The 19024-nt window shown below is 46.1% G+C and overlaps 1 protein-coding gene across 4 annotated transcripts in view; it reads right to left on the bottom strand.

The window, feature by feature from the left end:
- CFAP74 (cilia and flagella associated protein 74) overlaps positions 1-19024 on the bottom strand; it is a 66251-nt gene that overhangs the window by 20356 nt on the left and 26871 nt on the right. For all 4 annotated transcript variants that reach the window (XM_073233024.1, XM_073233023.1, XM_036999788.2 and 1 more), the window contains 4 exons: positions 9023-9172; positions 8562-8721; positions 1559-1635; positions 1047-1169 (listed from right to left, as the gene is read on the bottom strand). In XM_073233024.1, coding sequence (XP_073089125.1) covers positions 1047-1169; positions 1559-1635; positions 8562-8721; positions 9023-9172 — 510 coding nt within the window. The remainder of the gene's footprint in view (positions 1-1046; positions 1170-1558; positions 1636-8561; positions 8722-9022; positions 9173-19024) is intronic.

Consider the following 19024-nt stretch of genomic DNA (forward strand, 5'->3'; position numbering starts at 1 on the left):
GTACTTTAATTTGGTCTTAAGGAAGTGGGGTGCTTGCTAGGGGCCCATCCATCCTCACAAGGACAGAAAGTCACGGGGATCTGAGGGCGCTCTCCATGGAGTGGGGACTAGAATTCCCAAACAGAGAGCGACCTGGTGAGACTGATGAAGATGAGAGAATCCAAGAAGAGGAACTGATGTCTTGAAGTAGGCGATGGACAGAGACACCGATGGGGGAGGAACACACGGTGTCAGTGTCCCACTGGGAGCTGGGTGCTCCCACAAGGGCGGGGAGGGCCGGGTCGGCACACAGACCCGGCCCCTTCGCGGACAGCTTGGAAGAAAAGGGTGAGTGTGCTGGACCAGAGGGGCCATGACAGGCCCCAACCACAGGAGGGAGGCACAGCCTTGTCACTGTCACCAGGTCAGCTAGAATTCACAGCAGCATCATAACGGGGGTGTTTGGTTCTGGTCAAAGGCACAGGTCATGATGGGGAAACAAGCATAAACACTCATGCACCAAACAATAAAGCAGCCATTTGAAGCCCACCTGTCAGATATGTAAAAGTACAGTCACCAGGGAGACAGACATGTGGAAGGAACATGCGGGGGTGTGAATAATGTGAAGAATCCAGTTACCATGTTTACAGCCCCTAAACAAATGTACTTTTTCATATGCACATCTCACATTTAGCAACTCAATCTTATGTTTGGTCCCAAAGAAAACCTTAATAAATTAAAAAAAAAAGTTTGCAGATTATATTCTCTGAGCATAATTTAATAAACTTATAAACAAATGATTAAAAATGATGAATAAAATTTTTACCTACTTGGAAATTAGGAGAGACATGTCTAGTGGTTTTGAGCAAGGGCTCTGTGTGCATGTGCATCCACGTGTGCATATGCATGGTGTACATGCACATGTTCTCTGTGTATGCATGGATGCTTGCACATGTGTGCTCATATGTGTGCCACTAACTGTCCAAGTGGGGGCTGCACAGGCAGCTGCCCCATGGCTTTGGTGGGTGGGGCCCCGATGCCCAGGGAAGGGTCAGCGGGATACTCACTGCTGGGCACTGCTGATTCTTGAACATGACCTTGAACCTGGTGTGCACTGCTCCTGGGACGACGGGGGTGAAGATGACAGGCACTCTGATGGAGCTGAAGGGGCTGATGTCGCCCTCTGTCACCTGCACAGGAGGAGATGATGAGAGGTGTCAGGGCTGGTTTGTCTCTGTTACAGGACCTCCTGCTGTCCCCACCAAGGGCCAAGTCCCTGCCAGTCCTAGATGCTGGTCCTGAGCCTGGCCCTGACCTGCAAGGACTTACTTCCCAGGACCCCAGCCAAGGGGATGAGGTGAAGGGCAGCCTGACACCTCCCCCGTCCCCATCTCTGAGCGTGCTTGCTCTCCTCTGTGGTCCTGAATCCACCACACACACAGACACGCACACACACGCTCCTCGGGCCAGGGAGGCCCTGCTGCTGGCTCGCCTCTGAGCCGGACTGACTGCCCTGCACCCAGGACACTCCTCTGCTGCTATGGCCCTGCCTGGCCCTGGGGCAGGAGGCCTTGCTGACCTCTCCCAGCGAGATCTCCACCTGGTCCTCACCGACAGGTAAGGCCGTGATGGTGGGCACGGTCATGCCCTCCGATTCTGGAAGAGAAGAGAATCCAGACATGAGGGCTGGCTGGCAGGCTGGGGGCCCGTGGGGCGCTGAGGTGCCTGGGTGTGACCCGACCCCCCTCCTGCCCTGTCTTGGCTAGCCCAGCCCCTCCCCTGAGACCACCCATTGTCGTGGCTTGTCTGGTCCGCCCATCCAGACAGCTGGTTCTGACTGTACTGCCCACTTCATCTCCTGCCCTCGCCAGGGCTAGTTGAGGCCCTTACAGGAGGGTGTCTCAGGGTCGGGGACAGCGGGGTGGCTCCAGCCCTCCCTCTGGCCTGGCTCTGCAAAGAACCACCACCCAACCGTACAGGAGCAGAGCAGGGTGGGGCCCTGGGCTGGGCTGAGGCAGAGGAGGTTTTCCCGGCGCTCTGCGCCTCCGTTTCCCCCCTCAGGATGGGGACCACAGGGTGGTGGTGGGGGGCGACATACAAACAGCCACCAGCTCTGGCCCTTGGCCCTGGTGGCTGTTACCGTGGCCCCAGGTTCATGCCGATAGGGGGCCCACTACCCAGAGGGCAGAGGCCAGGGTGAGACCCATCCTGCCACCGCCATTTTCTAGTGACCCACCGGAGTGGCAGGGGCCACCAAGACTGCAAGGCTTCAGATGGAGCCACCTTTCAAGGACCATTCCTTTATGACCGAATTTCATGGCCTAATTTTTTGGTTATTTAGTTTGTCTGCCTGCTTGTTGCCAGTCCACTGTGGTCACTGCTTCTGCGCCGCTGGGCTGTGCACTCTGACCCAGCCCTCAGGGTTCTGGGGAGCACCAGCAGGTCATGTATCAGGGAGGCCCTGAAAGCGGTGTCCTCTCGTGAACAGAGGTGGACAGGAGAGCGGCCAGTGTCCCTTCCAGAGCTCTCCTCCGGCCTCTCCCAGGCTCCCGGGCCAGGCAGGACGGGGAGCCTAGGTGCCTGGCTGCCGTCAGCCCCAGGCTCTGCAGCCCGGATACCACCTGCAGCTGGCACGGCTGAGTTACTGCCCCACAGGGTTGTGGTGCCATGTCTGGGTCCTGGGGTCACCTGATGTTCATGTCCTTGCCTGCTTCTGGAGTAACCGCAGGGACAGCCTGGACCTGAGCCCTGGGGTCGGCTGCTTCACCCTATGTGGTTGGTGTCACGGTGTCCCTGTGTGGACCTGCTTGCTGGGAACACGTGACTCTCAGAAAGTCTAGAGTGTGGCTTGCTAGTGGCTAGGAAGGCTTTCCTCAGTCACAGCGTGGACATGCACACACTTCTGGGTGTGGCTGGGACCTGTGTGGACATCATGGAAAATTCTCTGCGAGCCTGCCTTCCTGACCCCGTGCACCTCGCCTCTGAATGTGCCTGCGTTTGTCTTGGTGAAAGCCTGGGAGTGGGACTGCCGGGTGGCAGGATATTCGCTTGACTTCGTAGGAAGCTGCCGGGATGTCTTCCAGGGTGGCCGTGCCGGTCTGCATTCCTGGAGTGGGGGTGAGGGTGACAGTCGCTCCTCACCAGCATTTGTTATTGTCAGTTTCTTGGGCTTTTTTTTGCTTTTCATCCAACCATTCTAATGGGTGTGGTCACATCCCTCTGTGGTTTTAATCTGCATTTCCTCCACATCTTATTTGCTATCCATGTATCTTCTTTGGTGAAATGTCTGTTCAAGCCTTTTGCCCATTTTTAAACTGGATTGTTTTGGAAGTTCCTTTCATATTTTGGATACCGATTTGCTAGTATTTTCTGCCAGTCTGTGGCTTATCTTTTCATTCTTTTAACAGCATCTTTAGAAGAGCACATATTTTTAGTCTTGATGAAGTCCAGTTTATAATTTAAAAAAATGGATCATGCTTTTGATGTCATTTAAGGAAACTATGTCTGACCCAAGGTCACACATTTTCTTTTTTCAAAAGTTTTACAGTTTTAGGTTTTAAATTAGGTCTATGATTTATTTTGAATAATTTTTGTTTACAGTGTGAGGAGTGAGTGGAAGTTCATTTTTTGGCATGTGTTTATCTAATTGTTAAAGTCTTATTTACTGAGAAAACTGTTTTTTCTCCAAGGGATTACTCTGCATTTCTGTGAAGACCAGCTGGCCTTGTATGGGTGGGTCTGTGTGGACTCCAGTTTGTCCCCCGAACCTGTGTCCCTCTCTGCCAACAGTACACTGTCTTGTCACTGTAGCCTTACAGCACACCTTGAAATCAGGTAGTCTGAGTCTACCAGTTGTTTTTTTTCAAATTGTTTTGGCCATTTTACGTCCTTTGGATTTCCATGTAAATTTTAGAATCTGCTTGTCAATTTTCATAAAAGTTCCTGCTAGGATTTTGACTGGAACTGGAGTCTTCTACAGTCTGTTTGGGAGAATTGACACTTTGACAATATTGAGTCTTTGGTCCAACAAACCCCACAGGCCTCCCCACGTGCAGAGGCTCTGATTTCTTTCATCAGACTTGTGTGGTTTTCAGCATAAAGACTCTGCACATCGTTTCTTAGCTTTATAACTTCGGTAGTTCATATTTTTGGTGCTGTTGTAAATGATGCTTATAAATACTAAACTTCCAATGGTTAAGTTTCTACTATTAGAAATAGATTTTTGGGGACTCTGTGATTTTCTGGATAGATAATCATGCTACCCATGAATAAAGATAGTCTTGTTTCTTTCTTCTCCAGCTCCCTGTGTCGTTCCTCTTCTTGCTTCACGCACTGAACAGGACTGGTCGTGCGTCTCTGCTGTATTTCCCGTCCCTGGGGAAAGCATCCAACCAGTCGACCTTCCATTGTTAAGCATGATGCTGGCTGCATCTTTATCTTATTTAAGATGCCTGTTATCGGGTTGGGGAAATTCTCTTCAGTTCCTAGTTCGCTGGGAGTTTCGCTTGAGAATGGTCATTGAATGTCATCAAGTGCTTTTTCTGCTTCAGCGAGACAATCGTGTGTTTCTTCCTCGGCCTGTTGGAGAAACAGAGAATCTCATTCCATGAGTTTTGAATGCTGAGCCAGCCTTGAATTCCGAGGACGGACCCTTGCTTATGACACGCCAGCCCTTTCTACATACTGCCAGTGACTTTTTGTTTTTTTTTTAAGTAGCAAAGGCTTTAATATATACATGTACTACTGGAGCAAGTGATACGTAGAAACATAAGGACAAGAACGCTTCCTAAAGGAGACCCACTGGCAGCAGTCTCATCTTGCTTCTTTTTTTTTATTAAAGTATCATTAATATCCTATCTTACGTTGGTTTCAAATGTACGTCACAGTGTTTCGATAGTCCCCATGATCAGCTTGCACTGTGGTTGTGAATTATTGGGCCCCTTTACTCCCCTCCCCCTCGGTGACCGCTAGTCCCTTCTTGGAGACTGTGAGTCCACTGCTGTTTTGTTCCTTCTGTTTTGCTTTCTTTTTATACTCCACATATAAGTAAAATCATAAGGTATTTGTCTTTTTCCCCTACCTGGCTTATTTCCTGAGCATAATCCATCCATGTTATTGCAAATGGCAGGATTTCTTTTATTTTTATGACTGAGTAATATTCCATTGTGCACATGCATCACATCTCCTTTATCCATTCATCTACTGATAGACACTTAAGTCGCTTCCATATCTTGGCTATTACAAAAAATGTGGTGATAGACATAGGGGGGAATATGTCTTTTCAAATCAGGATTTTGTTTTCTTTGGGTGAAGTCACAGGAGTGGAATTGCTGGGTCCTGCCAGTGTCTTGATGAAGATGCTGGGCGACTGGACTGAGTGTGTGCTTCCTGGGGCTTTGTCTGTGGAATTCCTTGAGTCCTGAGTGCAGCGCCCTTTCCCGGAGATGGTTTGCCTTTGTGTGGCCGGGTACCTGGAACTCTTCCAGCCCAGGACCACATTCTCCTGAAGTTTCTGCCGGAGATAGTTCGTGTGGAGCATGATGTGGGCTGAGTCAGGCTGCAAGCCCACATGAGGACCAGGCTTGTGGGTTGCATTCATCAAGGGGGAGCCCCCCTTTGCCCCAGAGCTGGGCTGGGGGCTCTACTGCTGCGTCCCTGCCATGGCTGTTGTTTGCTCATTGACTGGACACCCCTCCACCAGAGGCAGCTCTCTGACGGTTCTGCCCATGCAGGGTCCCCTGTCAAACCGCCTTGGGTGGGCCCCTTGGGTGGCCTCATTCCTAGCATGCCCCATGCTGCAGCCATAGGAGGTTCTGATCAGCAGGTCTCAGGAGCCCATGTTGGGAGCTGGGCTGATGTGAGGATTCCCGTGTGCCCAAAACTCCACTCAGAAGAGGGCCCTTGCTGACCCATGGTGGGCCCACCTTTGTGAGTGCTCCTTGGGGCGAAGGGGGCTGAATTCCACGGTCAAGGCATATGGTCATGTGACTCAACAGGCAGAGGAACAGGAGGTGGGAGCGGATGGATCGACAAAGCCACTTGTCCGCACACCAGGGTCTCTCCTCTCCTTGCTGTTTGGTTGTGACCCCAAAGACAACCTTTGTTTCTGAAAGATGGTTCCCTGGACTGTTGGGAAGATACCAAGGCAGGAGGTGCACCTGGGTTCACATGGGGTGCTCGTGGCTTCGGGAGCCCCTCGGCGACACAGACCCGCCTCCAGCAGGGACAGCCGGTGACGGGGGTGAGGGGGAGTGTGTGGCTCCTGTTTCAGGGCCACTTCAAAGACCAGGGGGCTTTATGATTAGCAGAGAGGAAAAGCAGCAGAGAGGCTAAAAGACCAGAAAATAAGATCGACAAAATAAAAAGAAAAGAAAAGAAAGCAGGACCAATATAAAGCACAAAATTCAATGACAGAAGCTAGTCAGAATATATAAAAAATCACGATAAATGTAAATGGATTAAATACCCCACAGGAGCTCAAAGATCATCAGACGGCATAAACAGACCTGAAACGTAAGATCCCTGTGCCGCGAACTATAAAACATTGCTGATAAAATTAAAGTCCTCGGGGACCAGTTAAAGTCCATGTTCTTGGACTGAAAGGCTCAGTGCTGGTGAGAGGTCAGTCCCCCAAATCCATCGACACCCAACTGATCAGTGGATTCCCTTGCCAGTTACACTCAGCTCTTTATAGACATCAAGAAGCTATTTCTAAAATTTATATGGAAATGCAACCTAAATGTCTAATATATAATACCCAAAGCAAGTATCTTGGGGAAAAAAAGAATCCAGTCGGGTGACCTGCACAACCTGGCTTTAAGCCCTGCTCTAAAGCAGCGATAGCCAGGATAGCGTGGTTCTGCACGAAGACAGTTACGGCACAGTAACCGACCAGAGCAGGGGGCCCAGAAACCTGCCCAGAGATTCACTTCACTTGTACCAAAGATGGCGAATCAGTCTGGGCACAGGAAAGTCTTTTCCACGTGTGTCAGGCACGACTGGATGTCCACGTCGGGGAGGAAGGGCTGAGGCGCCCACCTCACATCACGCACAAAAGTTGTTCAAGAGAGGTCAGAGGCCTGCGTATAAAAGCCATGTCTTACGTCATTATGACCCGGGGACAGGAGAAAATCATCTGTTATGAAGGCATGAAGAACATAAACTTCAAAAGAAATGATGGGTAGATTTGAAAGTATTAAAATTAAGAACTCTGATTTAAGAGAAGAGAGTGTAAAGGGAGTAAAAAGACTTGGAGGCAGTATTTCCAGCATTCCTAACAGGCAAAGGGCTAAGCATCCAGGGTGTGGAAGAACTCTTGTGAATAAATAAGAAAAGGACAAACAGCTTTACAGAAAAGTGGGTGAGAAACTTTAACAGACAGTTCATACAAAAGGAACTATGAATAGAGGACAGGGATGTGAAAAGACAATGCCCCTGGTGATCTGGGAAAAAGAGACGGAGGTCTCAGCGACGTGCCCTTTGCCGACGTCTGAGACGGACATAACCAGCAGCCGTGCGAAGGGGCTTTCTGCGGTGGCAGGGCCGCCTTCCTGTGGGCAATACGGCTGCTATGAAGGAGGAACTGGATTTTCACTGACCTAATTTCGACTACTTTAGGTTTAAATAGCCAGTTGTGGCTCGTGGTGGCCGAGGTGGCGGGGAAGGCTGTAGATGCTGCTGATGGGAGCGTGAGTGGGCACAGCCATGCTGGAAAAGAGCTGGGTGCTGGCTAACGAGCAGGCTGTTCTGTGCTGTGATGCAGCGGGGTGCAGAGGCGGAGCCCCAAGTGGGCAGCCCACCTGTGGGCCACGGGGTGGGGTCTGGGCCTGAGGTGTATTCATGGAAAGAGCCACCTGCCCAGGTGGAGACAGGTGCACACCTAGGAAGGAATGTGCCCACGGAGGCTCCACTCGTACAAAAGCTGAACTGGAAGAACCAGCCTTTTCTGGGCATGTGTCTGAGGGTGGAAAAACTATAAGGGTGGCGAGGAGCAGCAAGGACATGGCAGGTGGCATCACAGGCCTGTAGGGAGCCCTCTTCCCCCTGAAGCGCAGTGACTGGCAGGGGCGTCCACTCTGCGTCTCTTGTTCACACTGCCCCTTGTCGCAGTGCTGCTGCAGCGACAGGGCTCAGGCGAGCCCAGACAGCCCAGGGCCCCCAGGGCCCTGTCCTCAGCACGGCCTCCCAGCCCTCCTCCCCTGCCCCTCAGCCAGGAGCTGCTGCACCCCTGTGGCAGGGCTCCCCAAATGTCCCAAGAGGAACCCCCAGGGGCGGCAAGGAGGGCAACCCCCAGGGGCAGACCGGTGGGCCCTAGGCTGGGGCTGCCCTGGAGTCCTGTTACTTTTGGTATGAATGCAAACATCAGTCCTCCGTCACCAGTATTTACTCGAATGTATAGATGTTTTCTTACTTACAGTCACTTAAAATCAAATCCCTGGAAGAATTCCACACTGTCCCACTGTCTGACAACACGCTTCCGGGTGCATCACAGCTTCCAGGCAGGCCGTGGGTGCTCAGGGGGCTCTGCCCGTCTGTCAGACAGCTGGGGCCCTGGGACTGGAGGCTGGGAGTGCCCGGCTCACCTGCAGGACCCACTTCCAGCTCCTTGCTGCCCAATTTCCCAGACTCCTTCGGGCTTGGGGCGTCTAGAGGGGAGGACTCATCGCCATCCTTGTGCCCCTTGGAAAAGCTGGGGACAATTTTATCATAAAAACCTTTGTCTTTGTATGTCAAGAGGCCGTTCTGTGAAGAGAACATGACACCTTTACTGGCAGTTTCCCACTCACCTTTCCCACTCAACTGACTAGGCTCCCGTTGCTGGGAGGGCCCCATGTGGAGAGGCTGGCCGTAATCTGGACTGGGGGGCTGCACATCCCCATGGTGGCACCCTGGGCCCAGGGTGGTCCCTCCACCTTGCTCGGCTCTAGCCCAGGCTGGGTCCACTGAGGTCCCTGCAGGCACTGACACCCTCTTGGAGCTCACAGCCTCTTGAGAGTCTTGCTGAGCAGCTGTGGCCAAGGAGGGCCCGAGGCAGCACACTCACCGGGGAGGCGTCCACCTCACAGGACTCCGACACCCGGAGAAACCTGAATGTGGTGCCCAAGCTGCCGACGTTTGTCAGTGTGATGGCCCGGGAGGCAGTCTCACCCACCACGCAGCTCCCAAAATCAACGAGCTCCTTGTCAAGGGACACCTGCCAAAAGACCCCAAGGGAGCCTGGGTGACCATGCCAGGCCCACAGCATGGCTTCCTCCTGCCTGTCGCGCAGCACTGGGGGGACACGGGGGGCTTTGGCCTCCTCCTGCTCAGAGGCGAGGCCTGCATGGGCTCCACGCACACCCCAGGGGCGTGATCTGCATCCTAGAAACCATACATTTGTGTATTGATCATGAGAATTTGTTGCTCCTGAGCCCAATTTTTAAAAAGTCAAGCCAAGTAAAAAGAAATGAGCTTTGAAAGCCATTAAAAGATAACAGAGGAAACTTAAATACATATTCTCAAGTGAAAGAAGCGAGTCTGAAAGGTCCAGATACCGTGTGAGTGAAGCTCTGTGGCATCCTGGAAGAGGCGATACTAAGGAGGTGACAAAAAGATTGATTGCTGGTCACACATCGAGAGGTTTAGTACAGTGAGAAGATATAATAATTATAACCACTTATATGCCTAGCAACAGACCATCTGAGTATGTGAAGCCAAAGCTGACAGAACTAAAGGAAGAAACAAGCAGCTCTACGGAAGTCCTCTTCAGTCGTGGACGGAACCAGCAGACAGAAGTAAGTAAGAAAACAGAGGACTTAACACCACAGACCGACCAGATCACAGACACACCCAGAGCAGCCCACCCCACCACACGATGTGCCCTCCAGGGCCCTGGGCACTCCCGGGACAGACCGCACAGCACATGGCAGATTAAGCCTCCACAGACTTAAAAAGATAGATATCAGACAAGGGAAACAAAAGCAAAAATGAACAAGTGGGATTATATCAATCTGAAAAGCTTCTGTACAGCAAAGGACACCATCAGTATAACAAAAAGGCATCCTACAGTATGGGAGAATGTATTCATAAATGACAGATCCGATAAAGGGTTGCCATCCAAAATATATAAAAAGCTCATGCACCTCAACAAACAAAAAGCAAATAATCCAATTAAAAAATGGGCAGAGGATCTGAACAGACACTTCTCCAAAGAAGAAATTCAGATGGCCAACAGGCCCATGAAAAGATGCTCCACATCGCTAATCATCAGAGAAATGCAAATTAAAACCACAATGAGATATCACCTCACACCAGTTAGGATGGCCACCATCCAAAAGACAGACAACAACAAATGTTGGTGAGGATGTGGAGAAAGGGGAACCCTCCTACACTGCTGGTGGGAATGTAAACTAGTTCAACCATTGTGGAAAGCAGTATGGAGGTTCCTCAAAAAACTCAAAATAGAAATACCATTTGACCCGGGAATTCCACTCCTAGTAATTTACCCTAAGAATACAGAAGCCCAGTTTGAAAAAGAAAGATGCACCCCTATGTTTATCGCAGCACTATTTACAATAGCCAAGAAATGGAAGCGACCTAAGTGTCCATCAGTAGATGAATGGATAAAGAAGATGTGGTACATATACACAATGGAATATTACTCAGCCATAAGAAGAGGGCAAATCCTACCATTTGCAGCAACATGGATGGAGCTAGAGGGTCTTATGCTCAGTGAAATAAGCCAGGTGGAGAAAGACAAGTATCAAATGATTTCACTCATCTGTGGAGTATAAGCACAAAGAAAAAAGTGAAGGAACAAAACAGCAGCAGAATCACAGAACCCAAGAATGGACTAACAGTTACCAAAGGGAAAGGGACTGGGGAGGATGGGTGGGAACGGAAGGATAAGGGGGGAAAAAAAGGGGGTGTTACGATTAGCAGACATAATGTAGGGGATGGGGGGCACGGGGACGGCTGTACAACACAGAGAAGACAAGTAGTGATTCTACAGCATCTTACTACGCTGATGGACAGTGACTGTAATGGGGTGTGGGGGGGACTTGATAATAGGGGGAGTCTAGTAACCATAATGTTCCTCATGTAGTTGTAGATTAATGATACCAAAAAAAAAGATAGATATCATACAAAGTATCCTCTCTGATCACATGGGATGAAGTTAGAAATTAACAACATGAAGAAAACTGGAAAATTCCCCAAATTGTGAAAATTAAATTACATACTTTTAAACAATTGATCAAAGAAGAAATCAGAAGAGAAATTAGAAAAAGAGATAAATGAAAACAAAAACACAACACACCAGAACTTACTGGGATGCAGTGAAAGTGGTGTTAAATGGGAAATGTATAGACATAAAGGCTGGCATGAAAAACACAAGGAAGATGTCAAATCAGCAACCTACCTTTGCAACTTCAGGAACTAGAAGAAGAGCAAATTAAACCCAAAAAAAGGTAGAAGGAAGGAATAATAAAGATTAGAGCAGAGATAAGCAATATAGAGAATAGAAAAACAATAAAGCCAAAATTTAGTTTTTCAAAAACATCAACAAAACTGACAAACCTTTAGTGAGATAGACTAAGAAGAGAGAAGACTCAGATTACTAAAATCAGAAATGAAAGTGTGGTTATTATACTCATGAGAGAAATTAAAGAAGACACAAATAAGTGGAAATCTATCCTGTGCTCAAGGATAGGAGGAATTAATATTGTCAAAATGGCCATCTTGCCCAAAGCAATTTATAGATTCAATGCAATCCCTATCAAAATATGAATGGCATTTTTCAATGAACTAGAGCAAATAATCCTAAAATTCATATGGAACCACAAAAGACCCCAAATCACCAAAGCAATCCTGAGAAAGAAGAAAAACCAGGGGTATCACACTCCCTGACTCCAAGGTATACTACAAAGCCACAGTAATCAAAACAGTATGGGACTGGCACAAGAACAGACCCATGGATCAATGGAATAGATTAGAAAGCCTGGATACAAACCCATGCATATATAGTCAATTAACTCATATATATGATAAAGCAGCAATGAATACACAATGGGGAAAAGATAGTCTCTTCAATAACTGGTGTTGGGAAAACTGGTCAGGTACATGTAAGAGCATGAAACTGGATTATTGTCTAACCCCATACACAAAAGTAAACTTGAAATGGATGAAAGACCTGAATCTAAGTCATGAAACCATAAAACTCTTGGAAGAAAACACAGGCACAAATCTCTTGAACATAAGCATGAACAATTTTTTCCTGGAAAGACCTCCTTCAGCCAGGGAAACAAAATGAAAATAAACAAGTGGGACTACAACTAAAATTAAAAAGCTTCTGTACAACAAAGGAACAAAAGGAAAAAATCAGCAGAACAAAAGGGTAACATATATATGGGAGAATATATTTGTAAATCAGTTATCCAATCAGGGGCTAACATCCAAAATATATAAAGAACTCATACACCTTAAACACCAAAGAAACAAAGAACCAGACTAAAAAACAGGTTTGGAGGACCTGAACAGACATTTCTCCAAAGAAGACATACAGATGACCAACAGTCACATGAAAAGATGCTCCACATTGCTAATCATAGGGCAAACGCAAATCAAAACTACAAAGAGATATCACCTCACCTAGTAGCAGTCAGAATGGCCACCATCCAAAAGACAAGAGGTAAGTGCCGGCGAGGCTGTGGAGAAATGGGAGCCTCCTACACTGTTGATGGGAATGTGAACTGGTGCAGCCACTGTGGAGAGCGGTATGGAGGTCCCTCAAAACACTAAAAACAGAAATATCATATGACCCTATAATTCCACTTCTAGGACTTTACCCAGAGAAAACAAAATCCCTGATTCGAAAAAGACATATGCACCCCTGTGTTTACTGCTGCATTATTTACAATAGCCAAGATACGGAAGTGTTCATCAATAGATGAGTGGATAAAGAAGATGTGGTACATATACACAATGGAATGTTATTCAGCCATAAAAAATGAAAGTCTGTCATTTGTGACAACATGGATGGACCTAGAGGGTATTATACTCAGTGAAATAAGCCACGAGGAGAAAGACAAATACCATATGATTTCACTTATTTGTGGAATATAAAAACAAAACAAAACAAAACAAAATGAACAAAAAAGTAAAAGACTCAGAGACACTGAGAAGTGGCTGGTGGTTACCACAGGGGAGAGGTTGGAGTGGGTGGATGGGAAGGGTGAGGGGGATCGAGGAGCACAAAACTTCTCAATCAGAATGTAAGTTGGTTGGACAGTAGCACAGCACGGAGACCACAGCCAGTGACTCCGCAACATCTTCCCATGTTGATGGACAGTAACTGCCCTAGTGGGGGTGAGGATTTAATAATATGAGTAACTATTGAACCACCATGTTGTATACTTGAAACCAATATAAGATGGTATATCAATAATATTTCAATGAAAAAGAAAGTGGGGTCATTACTACCAAATCCACAGAAATAAACAGATTATAAGAAAAAAGAATGAATAATTATACACCAACAAACAAGATAACCTAGATAAAATGGACAAATTTCCAGAAACATAAAACCTACAAAGATTAAACCATTTAAAACAGACCATCTAACTAGACCTGTAACTAGTAGAGAGATTGAATCATAATAAAAAAATCTGCCAAAGAAGAAAAGTCCTGGACCTGATGGCTTCACTGAAGAATTCTGCCAAATATATAAGAATACCAATCCTCAAGGAGCTTCCGGCATCAGCACTCTCTGGAGGACTCGTGCCGGGGGATGATCATCAAAAAGCCTCCACAGGGATCCGGGCGATGCTGCGGTTGTGGCTGCGCCCACCCCACCGTTTCCTGGACTTGCCACTGGAATGAGGAGGGAGATGTCTAGGCTGGCATGTGCATACAGTGAGACAACGAATTTGACCGGATCTGTACTGTTGGAACTCAACCAGGAGTTGGGAGGGGTGCAAGGTGTAGCGCTCCAAAATCTCATGACTATAGACTATCTATGGTTAAAAGAACATATGGGATGTGAACAGATCCCAGAAATGGGTTGCTTTAATTTGTCTGATTTCTCTCAGACTGTTCAAGTACAGTTGGACAATATCCGTCATATCATAGACAAATTTTCACAAATGCCTAGGGTGCCTAACTGGTTTTCTTGGCTTCACTGGAGATGGCTGGTAATTATAGATTTGCTTTGTTTATGTCACCGTATTCCTATTATGTTAATATGCGTGTGCAAGTTAGTTAGTAGTTTAAAACCTATACATACTTATGTTACTCTACAAGAAGATATGTCAAAGAAATAATCAATCCTCCCATGTTTCCTTCCATATGCTACCTCTATAGCTTTTCTTCTTCCTTCCTAATTACAACCCTTAAATAGAATTCGTGCCTCATATTGAATTTACCGAGTATCATAATTCCTCCAGGTGGTAAAGATACCTCGAGACAAGTGCTGGGCATAGAAGCCACAGGGCATAAATCTGCAAAGAAGTAAAAAGCTAACCTTTTCAAACAATATGGCTTCTCTCTCACTTACCAACTTTACATTTCCCTGTATGGCCCCAGAAGATGACTGGTTAGCCAGAGACGGGTAAGATTCCTCAAGGGAGGAACAACCTAAGACAGGCACAGTCGCAGGGGGGCCATCAGGTGAGAATTTGGGGATCAACAGAGGTGAGGCTCAGAACCTCACCCCCCCTGCTTTGAGAGAAATCTTCTGCATCCGTGGATGTTTTATTGCCCTTGTCTAGCTCGGATTAATACTTAGTCCACAGGCACACACCTGATCATCTACATTTGCCCTCTTGCAGCACTAAACTATGTTTTCTACCTTTATCTTGCATCTACCTACCACTTCAGCATTTTATTAAAAATAAAAATAATAATAATAATAAAGGGAGAAATGTGGGATCCACATATAAATCAAGTATAAAAATCAAACGAATATTCATATTTGACCTGATTGTTTATAGTTCATAATGCGTGATCAGAACCGAAAGTTTCTGTGATGAATGCCCTTGTACTGTTCACCATGTAACTTATTCACTATGTAAGAATTTGTTCACCATGTAAGAACTTGTTCGTTATGCTTCAGAAGATTGGAGAGTGACGAGAACTAGGCTTGGGGTTGATTAATGATTGTGCATTGAGTCCCCTATACAGAATTTTATTGTTGTTAACAACCATTTGATCAATAAATATGAGAGATGCCCTCTCAAAAAAAAAAAAAAAAAGAATACCAATCCTCAAACTTTTCTAAAACACTGAAGAAATTGGAACACTTCCTAACTCATTCTATAAGGCCAGCATTACTCTGATATCAGAGCCAAACAAAGATATCAGAAAAAAAACTACAGACCAATATCCCTTATGAATATTGATGTACAATTCTTCAACAAAATACTAGCAAACGCAATTCATCAGAATAGTAAAATGATTAACACAATGACAAGTGGGATTATTTCTGGAAAGCTAGGATGGTTGAACATACGAAAACGAATCAATGTAATATGTCACAACAGTAAAATGAAGGGAAAAAACACATGATCACCCCAACTGATGCAGAAAAGCATCTGACAAAATTCAACATCTTTCATGATAAAAACACTCAACAAAATAGGAATAGAAGGAAACTACCTCACCATAATAAAAACCACCTGTGGAAAACCCACAGTGAACACATCACTCCACGGTGAGAGACCGAGAGCTGCCCCTCCAGGATCAGGAACGTGGCGAGATGCCCACTTTTGCCACTTCTATGTGACAGAGTAATGGAAGTGGTAGCCAGAGCAGTCAGGCAAGAAAAAGAAATAAAAGGCATTCAGAGGAAAAGAAGAAGTAAAATTATCTCTGTTTGCAGGTGATCTCATATGGAAAATTCTAAAGCCTCCACAAAAATTGTTAAGACTTAATAAACAAATTCAGCAAAGTAGCAGGGCACAAGGTCAGCAACAAAAATCAGTTGCATTTCTATACATGAGCAATGAACACTCTGAAAAGGAAATTAAAAAAACAACTCTGTTTACAGTAATATCAAAAAGAATAAGAAATTAACTTAACTAGCAGGTAAAAGACCTATGTAATAAAAACTATAAAACAATGCAGAAAGAAATGAAATAAGATATGAACAGGAAACACATCCCATGGTCATGTGTTGGGAGATTTAATATCGTTAATATTGTCAGTATTACCGCTCACAGTCCAAGAGGGGTCTAGTGGTTACCAAAGGGGAGGGAGGGAGAAGGGGACTGAGGGGTATTATGATTGGTGCACATGGTGTGTGTGGGGTCACAGGAAGACAGTGTAGCACAGAGAAGACAAGTAGTGACTCTGTGGCATCTTACTACGCTGATGGACAGTGACTGCAGTGGGGTATGGGAGGGACTTGATAATAGGGGTGAATGTAGTAACCACAATGTTGCTCATGTGAAACCTTCATAACAGTGTATATTAATAATACCTTAATAAAAAATGTATTACTCAATGTAATCTATAGATTCAATGCAATCTTTATCAAAATTCCAATGGTTAATTTTTTTACATAAATAGAAAGGTCCATCATAAAATTCACTGAATCTCAGGAGACCCAGAATAGTCAAAACAATTTCAAAAAAAAAAGCGCTAGAGGACACACAGTCTCTGACTTCAAAACTTGCTACGAAAACTAGTGATCAAAACAGTGTAAGACTGGCATAAAGACAATTATATAGATCAATGGAATAGAGTCAGGAGTTCAGAAATAAATGGTCAACTGATTTTTTAAATTAAGGTATCATTGATATACGATCTTATGAAGGTTTCACGTGAGCAACATTGTGGTCACTACATTCACCCATATCATCAAGTCCCACCCGCCGCACCCCACTGCAGTCACTGTCCATCAGCGTAGTAAGATGCTCTACAGTCACTACTTGTCTTCTCTGAGCTGCACCGCCTTCCCGGTGACCCCCCTACATTACATGCGTCAATCCTAATGCCCCTTAATCCCCTTCTCCCTCCCTCCCCACCCGCCCTCACCTACCCCTTCCTAACCCTTCCCTTTAGTAACCACTGGTCCCTTCTTGGAGTCTGTGAGTCTGGTGCTATTTTGTTCCTTCAGTTTTGCTTTATTTGGTACTTGTCTTTCTCTGCCTGGCTTATTTCACTAAGCATAAACCCTCTAGCTCCATCCATGTGGTCAACTGATTTTTAACAAGAGTGCCAAGACCACTCAGTGGGGAAAGGACAGTCTTTTCAACAAAGGGCTCTGGGAAAACTGGACATCCACACGCAAAAGAATGAAGTTGGACCCTTACCTCACACAACATACAAAAATTAACTCAAAATGGATCAAAGATCTAAATGTAAGATCTAAAACAATAAAACCCTTAGAAGAAAACAAAGGACAAAACTCCATGCCACTGGATTTGGCAATGATTTCTTGGATATGATACCAAAGATGCATGGGCAACAAAAGAAAAAACAGACGAACTGGACTTCTCGAAAAATAAAAAAATGTACATCAAAAGACACTGTCTACAGAGTAAAAAGGCAACCCATAGAATGGAAGAAGATAATTGCAAATCACATATCTGATAAGGTACAAATATCCAGAATATATGGAGATAAGGTTTCACTGTGTCGCCTGGGGACTCTCTCGGTGCCAGGACCAGTGGACGGGGCACGGGGGTGGTAGACAAGCAGCCATTGTATGCCTCTCAACGCAGTGCAGCACAAGACACACAGCGCTGTCTTGCCAAAAGGTGTTCCCTGAGTCTAACGGAATGTAATCTAATGTCCAGTTCATGAAGGGTTGTGGGGTTTGTTACAGCATCTTTATGATTTAGGGTAAGAAGGAAGGACTGTTTTTATCCAGTACCCTACATTAACGTCCAGTTTAAAGGAAATAGGGGACAGAGGGACACACTACCTGGACGGATAGGAAGCAATCATCCAAATTCAGAACATGAGACATTCCATGAGAGAACTGGCCGTCAATTTTATGACCAAAAAGTGGGGTGGGATGCTGTTCTAGATCAGACACTGAAGGGAGGATTCTGGGAAGATGGCGGAGCAGGAAGCACGAGGAATTCCCCCTGATGTGGGCCAGCTGTAGGGGCACGACCGTCTGAAGGAGCTCTGGAGTCTTGGAGGTCTTGAGCTCCCAGAGGAAGACCTGGACCATGAATTGTCACTAATTTCAGTCAATTCCAGCTCTTAGCACAGTAGCAGCTACCCACCCCCACTCCCGGCCCCCCGACAGGCAGCTGTGCACATGACCCTGGAGCACCTTGTGCATAGCATGTGGGAGACAGGATGGGCAAAAAAGGCCCCGTCCACGAAATGTTGGGGATCTGTGGTCTGATTGCTGATTGCTGTTTCTCAACACAGAGATGGCAGGTGGCAGCTGCTGCAGCCCCTCCCCCTCTGACTACAGTGACTTCCAGGGGATTTAAAGGGCCAATGCCCTTCTCTCCTTCATTTTCCCTTTTTTACCTTTTTGGAGTCAGACATTAAAGACCAGGACATTCAAAGCAAATGCATACAGAGGGAACATTAGAAAGTGATTGTGTGCATGCCCAGGGAAAGACTAAGAAAAGAACTGAGAAGACCTTAACTTGACACCTCAGGCTGATTCTTGGCACAGAAACAGTCTACAGCAATCAGAAAATCAAAAATAAAAGCAATAGCAAAAAACAGGGAGAGAGAATATATGATTTCCAGAGTTACCGTATTATTAGATTCAAATGTCCAGTGTTCCACAAGAAATCACAAGGCAAAGCCATAGGAAAATATGGCCCACTCTAAGGAAAAAACTAAATCATCAGAGACTGTTCCTGAGAAAGACATAATGGCGGCTCTACTAGACAAACACAAACAACTCTCTTAAAGATGCCTAAAGAAGATGTGAAAGCCAAGAAAATGATGAATGAACAAATGGAAATATCAATAGATAAAAAAGTTAAAAAGAAACCAAAAAGAAATTCTGGAGCCGAAAAGTACACTAACTAAAGTGAAAATCTCACTAGTGGGATTCAGCAGCAGATCGGAGCAAGCCGAAGAAAGAATCAGC

The sequence above is a fragment of the Manis javanica genome, chromosome 4 (genome assembly GCF_040802235.1).
Source record: "Manis javanica isolate MJ-LG chromosome 4, MJ_LKY, whole genome shotgun sequence".
NCBI classification, from domain to species: domain Eukaryota; kingdom Metazoa; phylum Chordata; class Mammalia; order Pholidota; family Manidae; genus Manis; species Manis javanica.